A 20,510-nucleotide genomic window follows, 5' to 3' on the forward strand; every position below is an offset into this window, starting at 1 on the left:
ACACAGACATTTTCATGTTTTCTCTTGCTGAAATCCTGGGGTGCCCCACTTGTGTGATCTGCACAGAGATCAAGACATAACCAGAAGGTGAGAGGCATGATGAAGTGCATAGCCAAGAGCTTCATGCCTTGACCAGGTGTGTGTCTATGCAGTGCTCATTATGGAGCCATAGTACTAATCAATCAAGCGGGAGGATTCATGGACACTTTAGTCCTTGCCTCCCTCAGTGTAATGCCAAATCCTGGAGGGTGGCCTCCTCTGAACCCTAAGGGCTGTGAGCTCTTAGCCAAGCTCTGATGAGGAAGGGCTCTCTGAACAACCCAACACGATAAAGGACGTAACGATTCCAGTGAGGGAAAAAAAAGAAGAAAAAAGTGAGCTCTTTTTTTTCCATAAGGCATTGCTGCCACATAGCGGGGTGACCTGTCATTCATGAAAGGTCTTGTCTTGCTGATGGTCAGCAAAGTCCCAGAAAAGCCCAAGGACTAACCACAGTCCACTGTGAGCCTCCATGGTAGCACCTAATCTCCTTAACATAGATCCAAAGGCAGGCAGGATCTTCTGTGAAGACATCCGAAGGCTCCCTCCACTGACCAGATAGGAACTAAGCACTTGTGCTGCACCAGGACTCCTCAGGAGACAGTTAAAATTCAGGCGTGAGCTAACTGAATCATTTGGATGGGTGAGGTGCCATTCTGACTTCTGATTTAGGTAAGAAGAGACTATTCTCAAGGCCATTCCCCTAATGTGACCAAAACTTGAGAAGATGGCACAGGAAGAGATCATGGGATCATTAAGCATATAATATAAGGTAGAGTGGTTTTTTTCCATTTCTTTAATGCATCTGTAATTAAAAATTTATTGTAAAATTAGATCTTAGCTGGTGTAAGAAACAGTCTGAGCAAGAAGAGTTTGCAGAAGAAAGTCTAAATCACTGATGACGCCCATGTTTCTGTGGGCAGTTTAAAAAGCATGCAGTGATTGAGGTACCCAACATGGAAAGTGTGGGGAATGAAAGAGTTCAGTACGCTTAATGCTGTATCATCCTAACCTCTGTTGATCTTCCCTTAAGATTCAGAATGCAAGTGTTGTAAAATATATCCTTCAAAGGCATTTTTTTATATACTCACTAAAACCAATTTAATATAAGGGGAAATATCTTGATAGAAAATGGTGAAATTTGAGCTTCCTAGTTTTAAAACTTCTCTCACCATCACTTCCCATGTTACAGTATAGCTTCTTAGAAAGAGAGGAAATGGCCTCAAGTTGCACCAGTGGAGGTTTTGACTAGATATTAGGAAAAATTTCTGTACTGAGAGAGTGGTCAAACATTGAAGCAGGCTGCCCAGGGAGGTGGTGGAGTCACCATCACTGGAAGTATTCAAAAAATATGTGGACATGGCACTTCAGGACATGATTTAGTGGGCATGGTGGTGCTGGGTTGGTGGTTGGACTTGATGATCTTGAAGGTCTTTTCCAACCTTAATGATTCTGTGATTCTGTGATTCTCAGACAGATGTGTATTTCTTGGTGAAAGATAAGCACACATGTATACCTCCAAATTTCAGGAAAAATAAAGCTTCTACTTTCAGAGCAGTCCTCAGAGTGCGCTAATAAGGTATGAGACATGACTGACAACTGACTTTAAAAAAAGATCTAATTTAAACAAAAAGCCAAAGTTACCAACAAGAACAACTTGTACAAACAGTTGTTGTCCATAAATCTAGGTGCTTAAATAGCAAACAGATAGCATGTTTGGCCAGTCTTAGGGTCTGGCTGAGCCCCACATGAATGTCTCTCATAGTACGGACACAACGTTGCTCAGCTTCCTTGAGTATTTGGGCTGTACTGGGCCTGTCCCTTGTCATGGTCTGAACTGGGAACCAGCCCCTAAAACTCTGGCCTCACTTCAGTCTTCCTGGCTCCCAACAGCAGGGCCAGACTTGGTAGCAGGAAGTGAGTGGCAGAGACACGACCATGGGTCCACTGTCTGTTTTGCCTCTGCCAGTGCACTGGGACACTGGGCTGGTCCTTGCCCTCCAGCAGGAAGATGCTGTGGGGTGGCTTCTGCCCCTGGGGTAGGGAGGCCCTGCAAGTTGCAGAGCCACCCGTCCCAGTGCAGCAGCAGTAGGGTCTCTCTATACTTCACTTTCCTCTTCATCCTCACGGTTGCAAAAAACAGGTTTTCCAAGGCTACTGGAAAGCTGTGAGCTGGTCCTGGGGAAAGGTGTACCTCTAAGATGGGTGTCCTGGACTGATTCACCAGCGAGCTTCCCATGGCCTACTGTAGGATTTTGGTCTTCATTATGAGGGGTCTCCATCACGCCATCTGCTGTGACTCCATCATCGTCCCAGGATTTGGACCATTTCTTTTAATCTCAGGATGTTGTTCCCATTGCACATGATAGCAGCCAGGCAACACAATCTGGAAATCCTGCAGGCAGCTCTGTGAGCACTGGGGATGCTTTGGAGGCCTCCAGGCATGTCTTTGCCAATCTAAACAAAGATGGTTGTTTTATCTGGATTTTTAAGTGTTTAATTAAAAGGTGGTTCAACAATACACTTACAGTTTTTTGAGTTGGAAGTACACATGAAGTAGATGTATTCCCACTGAAAAGCAAACTATTATTCTTATAGTCAGCATGTAGGTGTGCCTGCCATAACTTTCTAAAATAGCGAGTGACTAACCTTTTCCAAGAGTTCAGTTTTTCTAACCTTTCTGTGGGTTTTTATTTTTTAAGAGATAAAAATTTACAGTGCTTATTTCCCAAACGATCACAAGGCTTATGATGCCATTGCTCACGTCTCAAACATCAGTAATATAATCCCGTTTTTATAAACTGCCACCAAGACACCCATAACATGGGAGTCTGGCAAGTAGGCTCCCATTGCACAGCACCGATTAACGCTCCACAAAACGGATATGCAGAACATTTGCTATAAAACCTGAAACCACACCCATTTTGTCTGAAAAAGAGACAAAAGAACAGCAAAAAAGAGGGATACAGCTGGAGGTCTGAGCTGTCTGGGGTCTCTGCTGTAAACACTGCCTGCTGTGGAGAGCCACTCATAAATGTCATTGCTGATTTTCCAGACCAGTTCTTCAGCTGGTGTTACAAAAAAATGGAGTCATGCCATTAGGCACCAGATGTCGTTTTGGGGCCCAGGGTACAGTGTGAGCTGCCTCTAAATCTAGAACAGAAAGAAAACATCCTGTCCTTTGTAAACAGCCAGGATGGACTGCAATGACAAATTAACAAGCTACCATACACTCCATTCTAAAGTGAGGAATAATGGAAGTTATTCATTATTCACTTTATTTACTAATAATGATACAGTATGTATTAATAGCAAGGGGGCATGGTAATTCAACATATGATTCAGTATGAAAATACATCCCAGGCTGAGATTATGCTGTATTATCTGATGGCAACAAAAGAGAATTTCTGGGTATCAGTGTTCTTCCTTAGAGGTCTCCTTTAGACTTCATTTTCAATCCTGGCCATGAAGTTGTCAAAGAATTGGGCATGGTTGCAATTTCTGGGCAAAAGAAACTCAGGACAAGAATGGTAAGGCACTGTTAAAAAGGGCTGCAAGTATTAGCAGAACTGTCTGGAAAAGAAGATAAGATACACAGCGCTTGTCCACTTTGAACTTAGGCTAAGCATTGCTATTTGGTCCTACATTTTCATGATTGCCAGATTTCACAAAACAAAAATTTTAAAACAAAATGCCTACCATATTTTAACATGGCGAGTAGGAGTTCCGATAGGCGTGTCAGGCACTAAAAATGCAAATGCAAATGCAAACTACAGTGTCAATCTGAATTGCCATGCTAGGCCAAGCTTATTTTATTACATACATTCTGCATTCTAAGTACTAATATGTTCATAATGTAAACATTAAGCATACAGAGTTAAAATTCAAGGCCACAATATTTTTGATTGTCCCTTTTTTGTGTCTTTGGTTGGCCGAGATCAACTCGTAGTGTATAAATGCATAAGTTATATAATAATTATATAAAAAGGAAAAAATAACATTGACTTGTATACTTCATTCTGACAAACGCACAGCGTTCGCGACTCGATAAAGAAAAACTGGCGCCCACCTAACAAAAATACTTAGATGATTTCTGATATTGGCAGTCAGGGGTTGTCTCTTGCTTTAACCAATAGAAAACAAACTCCCTTAATAATGATGAGGTTCTAACTGGTAACTTTTAAATATCAAACACAATTCCAGTTTTACTTCTTTTTTAAGAGAGATGCATATTCTGATTTCTGAATTCTTCTGCTTTTCCCTTTTTTCTTTTTTTTTAATTACTATAAAATCAAGTCTGTTCCTCCTGTAATACTGGGAATGGTATGATACTGAGCAGTATGTTTCACAAGTCCAAACAAGTGTTTCTTCATAGTCCCAACACTACTAAGTTTTCAGTCTTTTCAGTCTCTACTGGTAAAGAAGTGTGTTTTCTCCCATTCTCCCCACCTTTGTCCTCCTCTTTCTCCTTTCTGCTTCCTCTGTCAGGTGCAGGCCTCTGGTCTACAGTCATACACTTGCCCTTCAGCACATTCTCATTTCCAATGTTTGGCTCAGGGTTCCTGTAATACTGTCAAGGAATCTTAAAGTTGGGTTTGTCTTCACAGTTTGAGTAGCTGATAACACTCTGATGAATGGAACGCGTTTGATTTTAACTAAAACAATGCTATTATATTCCAAATCAGTTTCCACACTAAACCAGTCTCTTTTGTTGATATGTTTCTATTTTTTAAATACAGGTAGGGTTTTTTCCTCCCCCCCCCCTTTCCACCCTCTTTTGTAATGATTCATATATTGTATGTTAGGTCACTATAGACTTATCCTTATATTGCTGTAGTATAGTCCCAGTTTTGCACTAGCAAGATATCAAACTTTACACATAAGCTTATCAACTTTTTAAGACCACTAGCTTCTGTAGGTTTTCCTTATAATTTCATGCTTTTACCTACAATAGTCTATTGTTGTTTGGTCCACAGAGTCGATGCCCATATACATTACATTTTAGTATCTTAATACTTCTTGAATACCTCCTTTAAATCCCTACTACAAAGAGTCTTTTTGACATCTATTTTTTAATGTGTTTTTTCCCAGCCAAACCTTCACTTGTCTCTTCAGGCACTTTTAATTCGTGTACTCCAACAGAGTTCATTGCAATTCATCAGGGACTGTATCCCAGCAAGAAAAGTCTTTGATTTTTCTGTTGTTTCTTTTTTCCCCACTTAGTAGTAGGTGCCAAGATGAGAAGGCATATGAGCAGCTGGCAGCCTGGTATTGGGGTAGATACCTCCAGTTGGTGAATTCCAGTAAGGATTAGGGGCAGCGAAAAAGCTGGACGATGTTACGGGCAAAGCAGGGGGATGAGGAGCTACAAAGTTCATCTTCTGAGGGTGTGCATGATAGGAGCTCATGTAGGGGAGGTCTGACGGGTATTTGTACATGGACGACTCTGGGGGGTGAGGCTGGAGAGCCTGAGCGATTCCGTGGAAATCAAATTTGTAGGCGTAGCGCTTACCATGAACCTTAGTCATAATATTTTTATCATAGTAGTAGCGAAGTGCACGGCTGAGTTTGTCATAGTTCATGTTAGGCTTGCTTTTCCGCTCTCCCCAGCGCCGAGCTACTTCATCAGGGTCAGTCATCTTGAACTCCCCGTTGGTGCCCTCCCAGGTGATGCAGTTGGAATTGGAGCTGTCTGAGAGGAGCTCCAGCAGGAACTGCCATAGTTGTATCTGCCCACTCCCTGTGGGGGGAAGCGAAATGGAAATGTCAAGACTAGTGACTAATAATGTTAAGACATCAGTTCTTCCAGGCTCTCACATAGGACCCCACTAGGAAATGTTGCAACGTCGGTTCCTACTTCTTACTCTTAACTAGTGCCCTTTCTCCCAGCCCTGCCTCATGAAATCCTAAAAAGCAGAGATAATGGTAATGTGTCATGTTTTCCCTCATCTGAGTGGCAGAATGCCATTACATGGAGATTTAATAGTTACCTAATGTCATTCAGTGTAGACAATTGATGGGGAAATAATACAGTGCTCATTTAGGAAACTAATCTCTAAAGTTCAGGACAAACAGCTTTCATTTGCGTAACATTTTGCTTGTTCTCACAGCATTATGTTGCAACGAAATGTTCTCTGCTATGGAATAAGCCTACACAAAATGGAGAAGTTTAGAGAAAGCTGGGCTTGTGCCAAACCATATCATCCATTTGCAGCATTTGGGGAAATGCAGAATGGAAACTTATTAGCTTGCTGTTGCACTGCATACAACCATAGGGCAAAACATTTGCAAGAACAGTGAAAAGGTCCATAAAATACATTCGTGTCATTGTTCTGTGTCAAATGAGTTTAAATGATTATTGAAGTTAAGACTTAAAAAGTTGTTTTTTTCTCACTCCTCTGACAATTTAGTCTTTAAAATAATTAGTCTGCTGTCAACTTCACAGAAGTGTGGTGCCCAGAGTTATAGGAACAAAATTTGACCATTTTAGACAAATGAAAGTAGATTTCAAAGGGCCTTGCCACTGATATTCATGTTAAAAGCTTAGCATTTCTTAATAAAGCAGCGCTGAAATGATGCAAAATACAGCTGAAGCAGTTTGCAAGGCAATCTGTTTCACAAGCACAATGTCAGCAGAATTTGCCAACCAGCTTGTATGTGCTAACTTCTAAGTACATCTCTGACCAGGAATCGGCTGTGTTTCTTTTTGTTTTTTTCCAAACCAGATATATGGGTATAGTAAACAACCTTTTATTCAGAAAGCTTATAGTAGCGAATTACAATATTAAGCTAGAGTAGCATCTGAAATCCATTAGCAGTTTATACTTTAGTGCAACTGAAACCCATATTCGTTTAAACGATATTTATCCAAACTGTCCTTAATGAATTTCTTCTGTTCCATTAACATGCATTAAGTAAACAAACAAACAAAGGAATCCATGGTATGAGCAAGGCATGCAAGTTTTAATACACGAAACATAACAAGAGGATTAGCCTTTGAAAATCAATAAACAGTTCAGCACTGGACAAAACACAAATTTTTGAATAAGCAATCCAACATATGTTTTAACATAAACACTTGCCTTCCAAATGTAATATATAGTCCTATGAAAATAAATGGTTGCTGTCAATTTCCTTTTAATGAGAGAGTAATTCCACCGATTCATAAACACACAAAACATGTTAAAGCACAGGAATGATGGTGTGTAGGAATTCTATATCAGAATGTTAAAAAAAAAAGTATCCCAATCCAGATCATGTTAGTGTCTTACACAGTAATGAAGGCTACCAAACAGATGCTTGATAACATTGTAAAAGCTGGGGGTTGCAAACAAATTAAAGGGAGGTAGGCCCCCACTTCCAGTTAAGATCAGTGTCACCTGGAAACCCACCACCTTAGGCCATTTGGAAAATACTATTCTTAATACTTACTTAATTGCTATTCTATGCCATGCAAAACTGTTTGGAAAGTAAGCTAATCTAGATCTGTGCTTGATGTCATTTGGGATAAAGTGAAAGGAAAGAGATCAGTATTTTGGCAATTTCATGCCTTGGAAAGCCATACAACCCTTGTAAGAAGAAACATTGTTACTCGAGGGCATTGAGGAAACCTGCAATGAGGAGCCAGGAACACTGTTCCCTTTGGCTGTTAAAGCAAGGGAAATAGGAAGTGACACGTACAATATCAATCCATTGTGGCAGATTATGATGTTGATTATGGTGGTGTACAGCCACAGAGTGTCCTGCAGACTCAGAGCATCAACAGTGAAATCTGCACAGTTCAAAATCAATGTTATTAACTCACCAAAAAGGTTCCTCATCTTTAGCTAAAATATACTACAAGCCCCTGTCCTCAATGCACCCCGTTGCCGCCTTCTTAAAGTGGGACAACATTTTTGAGGTATCTAACCCAATTATACTTTGCAAATAGATTATGTTTTCCTGGGTTTTCCCTATATATTTTTGCTGGTTTGGGTTATTCATCCCAAAATTTTGTATTTGTCAAGGTCAGTATGGCATTGTGTTGTGTATTAGCAGAATCTGGGACACGCATGACACAGATTGGTAGGAGACTCATGCCCTTCTTGAGGGGTACCTGGAAGCCAGATAGGATATCTTACAGCACTTAAGAAAATCCTGACATTTAGGCAACTGAAGTGAACAACTGTTGGTATCAGGAGTTCAAATACCTCTAATGAAATATTTGACTGACGGCATGTAACCATCTACTCTAGGATGATTTGAATAGCTCTCTACAGAGAGTTGTATTTACTACATCTCCAATGAGTATCATGGGAAATAAGACACCTAGCTCATATGTAGACACCTACATTGAGATACATGAGTTTATGTGTCTGTGACCTCAGTCCCACTCTTGTGTAATTTAGAAACCTAATCCTGCAACCCATTGGATAACATCAGGTCCCACTGAGTCATACTGAAGAGTGGTAAAACTAGTCACAACACCTTCCAGGTCTGGCATTAAGGCTGAAGTGGGGACACTAGCAGTGAGGAGAAATCCTCCTAAATCAGCAAAATTCTTTCTCACCTGGATTTGCAAGTCGGCTGCTGGTTGGTCCAAGAATCTGATATGGATCTATAAAATTGTGAAAGAAAGATTTAAAATCATGTAACAATGATGTCAAATATTTTAGGTGTTATTTTTTAATGTTGTAAGGGGCAGTGCATACCGCCTGATGGGACAGCAGGTCCAACACTCAGGAAAGCAGTTCCGTTCTCTGCATCGCAATATTTGCATGTTTTCCCTTAAAATTGTGTGTGCAGGTGAACATTGTATGGATATGCATTTGTCTTTTGTACTGTATTGGTGTGTACAAGCACATATTCAAACATATTGTCAATTTGGCCCAGAAGTATTCTGATTCCTACTTAAATAAAGTACACATACACACAGGCATCCTTTGGTACTCTTGACCCTTGCAGTGTGCCAGAGCCCACAGGCCCAGACAGGTAACGGGGTGAGAGTCCTCTCCACAAAGGACAGCTGCCTCTCTTCTTGTGAGGCCACGTTTGTTTTCCCCACACCACTGCTAACTCTGTGCCAAAAGAGCCTCCAGAGGAGAGCTGAGATTGCATGGCTGAACTCAGGCAATGTGGCTGGGTCACTTCTTCTTTGTCACTGAAGTCCAGTGAGGGATCCCCTGTTTTAACCTTGCAACTAGGATTTTCAGAAGAGCCACACAAAGCCCATTGCATCTCAATGTTTTCCTCAAGGGATTCCCTCCGGAAATGAAAACATATTTTGGCCTGAAGTACAACAGGAAAAAGGGAAGGCTGTGACAGAAGTACAGAAGCCAAAACGATGGGCTGCAAGCACAGGCCTGAGCCCCTCGGTGAATGACCCTGTTGTTGGGCTGCCTCATCTCTGTAAAGCTGCTCTCAAAGGGTTGCCAGTTTTACAGCCAAGAAGATAATCAGGTTACATTCCTTATGCATTTAAATAACCTATGCAGCTCACACATAGCCATTAAACAGTCCTAAGGACTTATAAGAAAGTGTATTTCTTGAAAAATTCTCATGGTTGGAAAGCCAGATTAGATAAAACGCTATGTGGGCAAAAAGCAGTATAATATTTCCCAGGCTACATGCATATGAGTTAATGAGATGTAGTCATGCATACAGTCTTATTTAGCTATAACAGAAACAGGAATAATGATTTGAAATCCATGTGATAAAAACAGGCTTGGAGTCTTTTGAGCTAAGAATATCCTCCAAATCTCTTTTATTTCCTACTTCTACCCTTTGCTAAAAGCTACAGCTGACTCAGAATCTCTGTAGTGATTTCTAGCTACCTGTCCAAAACACAGTCAAATACACAATAAGGTGTAGGTCATACCCCGTGAATTAGCTGCCTTGAAAATACAAAATGCACCCATTTTGCAAAACCACTAGTCTACAAACTCATAAACTTCTACTTTCTCCTCAGTTTCCCAATAGACTGAGAATCCTTCTAATTTTTCTGTTTCATTTCAGGAGCCCAATTCAAATAGGTTTCTGTATGCTGTAACTCATTTTTATTTCTCTGCTCATGCACATTTTCCAACTACTAGTGTTTCAACTACTGTGGAGTATATGGTCTTTTGACACCCTTACCTTCCACCTTTGTACTTAAACCGTACATAGGTACTTTGTTTAACAGCTTTTTCACTCTGCAAGGTTGTCACTGCCATTAAATATTACTAAAATCAATTTTCAATGGCCATGGGAGCCTTCATCTCAGATCCAGCTGTAGCGCCAACCCATACATGTCTGGGTATTTAGCGGTCACCAGCTGGAGATATCATTAGTACTCTGAATCAGATGTTGCAATGTGCTTCTGGTTGGTAGGTGAGAGCTGTCCTTCTCATCATGTTTAACAAACCCCATCACACAGAGACATAATTCAAACAAAATGACACCCACCTAACTGAGGACGCTGGTCTTCTGTTTTGGGAACTGTTGAGGATGATGGCTGAGTAGCTGAAAATGGAAAAACCCATGTAGTTATTTTTCCGGTTTGGAAGATGGTCACCAAATCTGTGATAGATCACAGGCCTGGGACTCCTGATGCTCACCACTCAATGATGGCCATAATAGGATTTAGCTTTATAAGACTATATGGTCATGGACCTGATGAAGTCCAAGTTCAAGGAAGGGTATGGCTGCCCCAGTGACTCCACCCAGTATTGCCTGTACACAGCTAGCAGGCTTTCCAGCCAAGGCACAGGTAAAAATCCTCCAGAGCTGAATGCTGAGGTATCTCCTATGAGTTCACTTCAGAGTCTATCCAGGTTGCACCAGATGTGCTGTGCACATATGCAGATTTTTTTACCTTTTGACTGAGGACTGGGGTGCGTGTGACTCGTCCATGCTGATCTCCTGGCTTGCTCATAAGGCAAATCTGCAAAGGAAAAATACACTGATTCATGCATAATTGGCATAAAGTGTCATGCATATATGGCATAAAGTGTTTATGTCCATAAGCGGCACATTTCTAGGGGACCCACTGGATTAGAAAAATTACTGAAGTAGGAAGGACACTCCTTGTTAAAACCTTTATCATCTTTATTGTCCCTAAAAATAACAGTAACAGATTGCCCTCCACATTGCTCTTTAGAGGTGCCTATTCTTGTTAGATGTCTGAACTGCACTGAAATAGCTGGTACAAATACTTTAGAGAGTCCATCATTTCCAAAGGCTCAGAGTATACCCTTTGGTCTCCTTCCTCAGCCCAGGACACGAAGGAATGACACACACTGCACATCATGGACAATCTATACTAGAGTCTTGCAGGAAAAGTCCCACAAGAGGTCAGAGCTCAGATTAAGCATAAACTGTGGACCATTCCCTCCCAATGTCAGCATATAATAGTATTTTAAGAAGATAGACTTTAGTTGATTTAATGTGCTGTTCTTTGTTAGTCTGTTGCTGTCATCCCTTGAGATTGATCAAACCTTATAGGTTGAGTTTGAGAGTTCCCTTTCCTGCCACCTGGTCATAGGCAGAGATATGTGAGACAACAGTCTTGATTTTGTCTGTTGGGAGATTCCTCTAAACCACTGTTGTATTTTTGTGTTTGCATTGCCACCACACACTTTATTATGCTCTCCCTGTGATACTACTCCTCATGCTTGCAAGTGCTCTCTTCCTCAGATGCACCCTCTGGTCTCACTCTCATCATTCAGAATCCAACATTTTGAGATAATTAGTTGCTGCACTTTGCCAATCATCTCACTTGTTTCTCTTCTACAAATCTTTCAAATTATTAATAATTCTTTTTCCTTCACTTTCCCTTCCACATCCCAGTATCCTCACAGATCTTTAGAAACGTAACATGTGAAAACAGTGAACATGCTTAAATGTTAAACATATATATGTATACATACTATATTCCTTCCAAAAAGTGGATAGTTTTTCTCCTGCTTCATCTATTTAAATATTCCTTTCTGCTTCTTGGGAGAAGGTCCTTAACTTTACATATCTAAATTTTCATTTGCCTTTTCTTTCATTTACTCATTACTTCTATTTCATTTAAATGCTTTAGCATATAAAAATGAAGAAACTAAAACATAAAAGCTTTCTTCATAAAATACATGTAGTAAATTCAAATGTTTGGTTTACCCTTTGAAATCTTTTGCAGCTGCCTTTGCTTTTCTATGGCTAGCTTTAACACATTAGGTAAAATTGCTGCCAAAATCAGACTTATGTAGTCTGCCCAGCATCTCAGAAAGGTAGCAGTACCCACCTAGTAGAACTAAGTTGATGCAGATGATTTGATTCTTAACAGTGCTTGTGCTTTATTTTAGAAATTAATTTATTTTGGAAACTAAACCAGTTAGGAAGTAAAGAAAGTCACAGACTGGCTCTGTGCAAAACAAATGTATCTGCCCATTTCCAAGCACCATGAGCAGAAGTATTGAAGGGAAATAAAGTATAATGTAAAATTCACAACCAAATTGCCTTTAATTTATTTAGCCTGATTGGCTTGAGGAGCAGACTGGCACTACCAGCAGTTTCATCTCCCAGAATGTTACATTTTAAAAAATTTGCTTTTGGTGATATATGCAATTTATCTTTGTATTACATTTGAATTCCCAGTGTCTTTTTATCCCTGATTTCTTGAGAACTATTCCACAGTCTTGCCCTTCAGAAACTCAGAGAAAATAATGTGAATTGCACAAGTGCTCACCTCTGAGCAGAATACTGGTGTGCAGATGAATCATTGTAACATGCAGATGTGTTGACCAGGTTGAGATCAACACTTCTATTAATCGTCATAACTGAGAGACAGCTCATGGCCTAAGGACTTTATCAGCTGGCAAAAAAACCTCAGAAAGGCTCTGTTCATGTTTTCAGGGGTTTCTGAGTTCTGTCTGTACAGATGGGGACAGGGCACAGCTGTGAGCTGCTTGCATGTACCTTGTCCAGTCCTGCCTTGCCTAGACAGATCTCTACCTCCACAGCAGCCTTGCCAGGGAGATTCTGGTGACATAAGGAAATTACTTTTTTTTCCCCCAGTTCTTCCATTCCCTGCCCAGAAAGACTACAGACAAATAGGGGAAAAAGATCATGTAGAAGGTATATGCTTGTCATTAGGCTGTGCCACTCTTCTCCCCTCCCCTCCCCTCCCCTTCCCTTCCCTCCCCTCCCCTCCCCTCCCCTCCCCTCCCCTCTCCTCCCCTCCCCTCTCCTCTCCTCTCCTCTCTGTGGGTCTCCAAATTATTAGACACATATACGCTGAGAGGGCTGTGCGTACTCAGTGGCACTTGCAGCCTTAAAATACATTTGGTACAAATTTAGTACTGTGAGAAAACTGTTTTGCCTTTTAACTCAACACATCATAAGATGGTTTTCTGACTACGCCCTCTCCATTAAAAGAAAAATACATTTATCAGCCTTTCTTGAAATAGCGCAAAATTCCAACTTCATTCTTAGTTCAGTATTATGCCTTGATAAACATATTGCTATTCTAGATAAGCAGATCTGTTCTTATTCATGATGTATTAGTACAATATGTCCTTATCTTGGACAGATCTTTGATGGGAATGCTCCTGTTTGATGAGACATGTAGACAAACCCATATTAGGTCTCCCTGAACTCCTGATAGCTTCATTGTATTACTTTTAGCTTGCTGAAACCTCATGTTCTGTTGTAAAGGTGACTGAAGAAATACGCCTTTGTCATTGCAGTTCTTTACAAGCCCTGCTCATTTCCTATTTTCTATTGTAGTGCCTTAACAATGGCAATGCTTAATTACTTTCTCCAGAATTGCATCCCATGATTTGGCTAATTGCCGTTTAACATTATTTATGCCCCCCCTCCTCATTTTTGACCTTTTTCGTGTCATCAAGTGATTGTCCCCAGGGTCTGCTATTGCTCTCACATTAAGGACACTTCGTTATGGAAAAACTTCTTTGCAGTCTAGTTGAAATGTGATATTTAACTAAAAGGAAAGTCGTGGATTAAGCCAACAAAATAGTTTCTTGAGAGAAAACTGAATTTCTGCAAAAAAAATCTTTTTTTCTTTCTGAATGAAAATTATGACTTTAAATGTGTTTGATTTTGATGTTTGTTTTCATATTTATATATACATATAAATATGTATATAATATATGTATAAAATATGTGTGTGTATTCAAAATACAGCCTAATTTTTATGAAAAGAGGGTTGAAGGAGAAAAAGAACAAGATACTTCAAGAGATTAAATGAGGAAGATCACAGCACACAAAAGGTGGTCATCGTTCATACCTGGCCTGGTTGTAATTCTTTGTGTTGCTTCTGGATAAACTGATGTATTTGGAAAAATAAAAGTGGCACCTCCTAAAGAGAAAGAAGACATAACACCTAAAGATTCATTTTCACAGCCCCTAAATCCACTGATATTTCCCTCTTGTAGTGTCTGCATGAAGACTATGAATGCCTAATTTCTGTCTTAGGACCATTATATATAAATGTTAATTCTGATATCCTTTGCACCTGTATAAAACCTTTCAAATTACTGGATAAAAGCCTGTGTAAAATCCATATTAAGGGAGAAGAAAGTCAAGTTCAGGAAATCCCTTCTACCTTCAACACAATCACCTCCACCTGGACAGGTGGTTTCATATCTTCTGAAATAAAACTTCTTTGTCTTCTCTTCGTTAGTGCATACACTTCCCAAAAAGTGGGAGTTTTTCATATTTTCAATGGAGACTGTAGGCCTGGGCCAAATCCTATCAGTGTCTGTGGGAATCTTCTCACAGACTTTGGTCTGCTTTGGGTCAGACCCTCAGAAATCTCATTCTCTTCACAGAGTGAAAAAATGAGAAGCATTGTGCTTGATACAGAAAATGGTATCTAACTTATCCCAGGCATTGAAATTGCTCTAACTACATCAAGAGACTTCTAATGACCATCTCTAGGAATATGAAAAGGGTCATAAGAATTTGTGCAATTACTGCTGTCTTCAAGAAGAACTTCTTTCTAACTCTTTTGGCATCCTTTGAAAATCCCGCTCCAAAGTTCTTATGCCAACAGAACAACCAATTTTCCCTATGATAATGATCAGCATGATATTATTCACACTCCCAATGACAGAAATGCAGACAACCTCATTTTGGCGAAATGAATTTCAAAATATCATTGTCAGTGCACACATATAGAAAAAGATAACACATAGAACTGCTGAACAAAACTTGGATAACTGTATGTGGAAACTGCTTGGCAAATTAGAATCTGGAAAGCCAGAGATGGAAAAGACCAAGTCCATCTATTTTTAAAAAGGGCTTAAGGCTTATTCGAAACCCCACCAAAGTCAACGAAAAAATTTTTGTTGCTTTTGGTGGGGTTTGCAGCACACCTACAGCCCACAGTAGGACTTTATGTCAAGTGGCAAAAATCTAATCTCAGTGAGAAATCTTCTAATCTAGTTAATTTTACTAGGAAACTCACTGCTATCTACCACAGTGAAAAACTAAATGAAATATGAAAGATGCATCGCAATTCAAGTTGGTGGGTTTTTTTTTTTTCTTTTGCATTATCCTTTGCATTATCTTTTTCATTTCTCATGAAGATTTGTTATTTCTGGTCACTTTAGGTAACTAATACCCTCAGGCATGATCATGCAATATTCCAAACATCTTTAATCAGTAAGGTATACCATACTATATGTACAATTCCATGCCACCCTCTGTTGTACAACTGCTAGAGTAAGATAAAATTTATTCTGAATTATTTTCATAAATATTTTCAGTCACATCCTGAAAGACAGATGCTTTTGAGGCATGTATTGTTCTCCTACCTACACTCAATACTTTTCTGGGCCAAATTAATGGAAGGGTGAATATTAACAAAAATAATTTTACATTCAGATCAGACTTAGTGGAGAGTCCAATATCAAACTTCATGGAGTTTCCAGCTCAAGTCCCATATAGGTAACAAACGAGATGATCTAACTGCCTAAATAGCAATTTTATTGAATTATATATACTGCATGGGAGGGGAGACAGTCCCCATTCACCAGAGCCCACAGCACTTAGGCATGCACTGAAGCACTTTTGAGCTCCACCAGCCTTCTAGGGATCCATGGACTGGATCTGACAGTACAATGAGACAGAATGAGAAAAGAAGTCCTCAAAGATGAAGGCCCTGAGCCTGCAGTTTATCATGTGTCAGGGACCCCATTCTCTTGTAGGACACAAGAATTTACCAGTAAGGAGACCATTTTTTCATCATCTGCCGTACATGATCTCCACTTTTTTCTGTGTGTCTGTGCATGAAACTCACACACACAGCAAGGAGAGGATATGCTTGACTCCCTCCTGATTTACCATTTCCGTTTTTATCAAGCAACCCACAAAAAGGAATCCTGTGCTTTTTAGAAGATGACCTATAGCAATGGGAGCAGTGCCAGCATTACCTGTGTTTCTAGCATGCATTAACCGTGGAGAGTTTTGTAAGGCCTTATCAACATCATCTGAAGTCAAATGTGGAAGAGGAGCTACAAAACAAAACAAAAAAGCAACACCAAAATGAAAAAAAAATTGTGAATTATCTTTTTAAACCATATTTTCCCCTGACAGGATTGTTTGAGAGTCTACTGACAGTCAGTTTCAGTCTGCAGTTTGGAGGGAGGCGTGTGTGCTACAGCTTAAACTAGAGCATTCATTTATTCAACATTATGAATGCATAATATTTCTAAGTGATTATTGACAGTGTGCGTGTGGAGAAGACTGCACCGCACTGGTGTTGCAATGCTTGTTGTTTTTTTCTTTAAAAACCATGTTCACTTTAACTTCTTCAAACTGAGGCAAACCTGCAAAATTTCCTCAAGCTTAGATGAAAGCCTTCAAGCCAGGAATTCACTAGTCCCTTCTTTCCCTTTGAATTGCTAGCCATGCACTACAAGTAATTTGCATTTGAACTTCAGGGGCTGTTCCTTTTTTCCATGATTTACAGAACTTTTATTCAATTTAGTGAAATCTTCCTGATCCTATTCAGAGTAGAGCAAACTGCTGTCAGTCCTTAGAATCATGCCTGGAATTCACTTTATGAATCAATGTTTGCACTCTTGTTTAGCATTCTCATCATTAAAATGGAAAGAAATGAGTATGTGACCAGAAAAAACATTAGCACTGAATCCCATAAGATTTTCTTCCTACACTATGCTGATGAATATGCTGAGTTTCAATTTTATTTTTCTCTGAGATGGACATGTAGAAATAGTGCCTAACTCTTTTCTTCAATGAACATGCATAAAAACAGAAATTAATGGGAATCTTTCCATCAAACTCAAGAGGCTTTGGATCAGGCTCCCTACTATGTTCTTAGGAACAGCAACATTTGCAACAGACATTTGAAAACCCAGCTAAGTGTATCCACACCATTAAATCTAAAACTGATATCAACCACAGATTGACTGTAGCCACTACCATAATGACAGAAAACTAGCTTACTCTCTCTGAGGTAGTGTAGATGTGACAGGAGGATATCTGCATTATAGCTTGGGGTGAGTCTCTGGAAGTCGTCTTTGGTCATTTTACACAGCTCTTTCCCATCAATGTTCTGGAACAACAAGATGTCCACATCCGGGAGACCATACTCCTTCACCGCCCATTCCAGCCACTGGCGTACATGGTCTGTGCTCCATAACGTAGGATCTGGTGGTATCACAAAGCATAAAATTAGGCAGAGAGGGGATAGTGCTGACCAATACAAAATAAATGTAGACTACAGTTAGACTGGAGAGACCTTAATCCTCTCTTTACTGACTGCTGGAGATAAACGAGGAATTACCTTGGCCTCTTGAGCGCAAAGGAGAATAACTATCTATGAAAAACTATTAGGGAAGAGCTGTGAGCTCTGATTACTAACAACAAACCCGCTGCTGTTGAGCTCCTTCTCCCATTTAGTTCTTTTGTCTTGTTATTTTTATGCATTATTACCCACAGGTTAACATAGGCTCCCGTCCTCATGCAGACAATAGAGCTCGCTAACAGCACTGCGACTTGTATATGAATAATTTTCAAAGCCCTCTGTTGAATCTGTATCTTTATTCAAGTGAAATTTCCACTCAAGTCAGAAGTACTGTTTCTTGGGCGTGGGCTAAGTAAGCACTCACAGATTTGGTTAGTTATTTCATAGAGTGGGTCATATTAAAATCCTCTGCATTTCCTTTCCTAGATTGCTGTGTTGTACTGGTGTACACTATGCTATACCTGCATGGGTTTTTACTTACTACCCGAAGTATTGGCAAAACCATCTGAGAAAAAAGCAAGAACTACTCCAGATTTTTAGCAAAACATAAGGCCAAATACCTTGTGTTTTTGAATGAATCCTTGATTTTAACTTAAGCTTCTTTTTTGCCTCTAAACTCCTCCTTCTCTATTTCTCTTCCATTCTACTTTTTCCCTTTTCTTGAGTTACAGTAAGCACCCATCAACATGAAGGTCCCTAAGGACCTGCACTGCACATCTCCATAAGAAGACAGGTCCTACCGTGAAGAATTTATACTTTTTGCAGAGAAAAGATTAAAGCCTAGGGGAAACAAACTCCTTGAGAGTTTGTGCCTTCCAACCTAAATGACTCCGTGATTCTGTGATATCTGTGCTCTGAGAAAGGAGCACACAGAGGTCAAATGGCTGTAGTCCATCACATGAAAGTCTATAGAAGGGCTGGGACTTGAATGACAGCCTAAATAGCTTTTCTGTAGCTTAACTTCAGTGCCATTCCCTCTCTTTTGACTATTATTCAAACTCATCTGAAACAGGTGGGGACCTCTTTCCATAGGCTAGGAACTATTCAGAGTCTGTCATGCTGTTGCTCACTCCCAATCTTTCACCTGTTAGTGCTTCCCCCTTTCTGATGCTTCTTTTGGCATTTTAAGCCCTTGCAAGTCAGAATATTTAATCTTCTGGAGCTTCATAGGGTTCCTCTGTTCTCTGAAGAGCACCAAAAAACACTTCAAAGAACTACTCCATTTGGTATGAAATACGTAGCAAACTAGAGGGGTGCAAGTCTGGTGGGTAAACCTAGGGTCTGGATGAGATTGCCCACACCTACAGCAGAGAACTCCAACAACTACCTTCAGTTTGGTTTAAACTAAACAACCAAACACCAGGAAGTTTACCAAAACATTTAGATTATGCCTTCTTGTTTATGATAACTAGAAAGTTACCACAGATGGAAATGTGAATTTTGCTTTTTTTATTCCTAAGCTTTGCCACAGGAGCTGCACACTGCCTATGTGGTAGTCAAACAAAACCAACTAATTTTTACCCATACCTTTCTTCTAGGGACCTCAAAACAGTAAAACTGTGACTGTGACCATCTTGTTCCTTGAATGTCACTCAAATCTATCTCAAAACACACCTCCAGGAATACACTGAGATAAAAAGATCTTGCTGAGCTGAGGGTTACTAAAAGACTGAAAAAAGTGCCAACCACCAAGACAAATGTTTAAGAAGAACATTCAAATGTCATGTATTTCAGTGTAGTCGGCTTCCAGTTGGCAGGACACTCCATTATTCAGTGCACCACTTTTCTGTGCTTCAGAATAGAACTGTCAATACCATTGCAGAGGACACTGCAACATATTTGTCCACAAGTATCTTGACAAATAACTGAAATAATCACAGCTTGCAAAATTGGCCACAGTTCGTACTCTTGCATATCTTAGCAACTGAAAAACTGTAAGAATATTAAGCAACATAGCAGTCACAGAAATGTTTCAGATAGGCACATCTCTGCTGGAGAGGAACTAGCAGCAAAATATTCCCTTCTGTCTGCAGGTTGCAGGTATCGTGTCTATGCTGTGTATATCCATCCCACATATGTCATGATGGTCTAATGCTTTGACTTTGGAAATAGGCATGCTAATTATTTTGCAAACTGAGCCAACAGCCTTACAGCAGAGGTTTGTTTGGAGGACAAGGCACACAGGAGTGAATGCCTTCTTGTTCAATTAACTGCTGAATCCCACAACCAAGCTTGCCAAGACTAACCAAGAATTTCTCAATTTTGCTCTTATATTGCAGTGGAGTTGTCAGTTTGCTTATTAAAATGTTTTACACCACCCAAACTTGGGGGATAACCTAGATAAATGCTTTTGGTGCACCATTTGATTTCACAGAAGCTATTATGTTTTTAGTACGCTGAGGGCTGGACTGCATTTGGTATTTGCAAGGATATAATGTGGTACAGCGAACCTTTCTCTCTCCCACACAGTCTGCATCCAGCTAGTCCATGGCGTTAGGAAATGGAAGCGGCCCTTCATTTTGCCCACTTTAGGGTGAAATACTCCAAAAGGAGCTAGAGAAGTCAGATAAGATCTGAGTGCCTGTAATCAGCCAGTTCTGCTGCTGAAATAAGAAGAACAGGCTGACAAGGTGGCTTCCCTATGCTATTTCTCAGCTTGTTCTCTTAATAAACCTGGGAAATTACTCCTCTTTTCTTCCTGATTACCGGTATCATATTGCCACTTCTCCCCAAATCT

At 40.0% G+C, this 20,510-nt stretch overlaps 1 protein-coding gene across 2 annotated transcripts in view; it reads right to left on the reverse strand.

Moving 5' to 3' along the window:
* Positions 1 to 5,258: 5,258 nt before the first annotated feature.
* ERG (ETS transcription factor ERG) overlaps positions 5,259 to 20,510 on the reverse strand; it is a gene marked incomplete at both ends in the record, with an annotated part of 103,826 nt that continues 88,574 nt past the window's right edge. Inside the window, 7 exons of one of the 2 annotated variants that reach the window (XM_082014414.1) lie at positions 5,259 to 5,779; positions 8,588 to 8,635; positions 10,462 to 10,518; positions 10,871 to 10,939; positions 14,288 to 14,359; positions 16,437 to 16,517; positions 17,473 to 17,676. In XM_082014414.1, the coding sequence (XP_081870540.1) occupies positions 5,259 to 5,779; positions 8,588 to 8,635; positions 10,462 to 10,518; positions 10,871 to 10,939; positions 14,288 to 14,359; positions 16,437 to 16,517; positions 17,473 to 17,676 (1,052 nt within the window). The remainder of the gene's footprint in view (positions 5,780 to 8,587; positions 8,636 to 10,461; positions 10,519 to 10,870; positions 10,940 to 14,287; positions 14,360 to 16,436; positions 16,518 to 17,472; positions 17,677 to 20,510) is intronic. The other variant, XM_082014413.1, reaches the window with a different exon arrangement.

This window comes from Phaethon aethereus, assembly GCF_964289735.1.
Source record: "Phaethon aethereus genome assembly, chromosome: 1".
NCBI lineage: Eukaryota > Metazoa > Chordata > Aves > Phaethontiformes > Phaethontidae > Phaethon > Phaethon aethereus.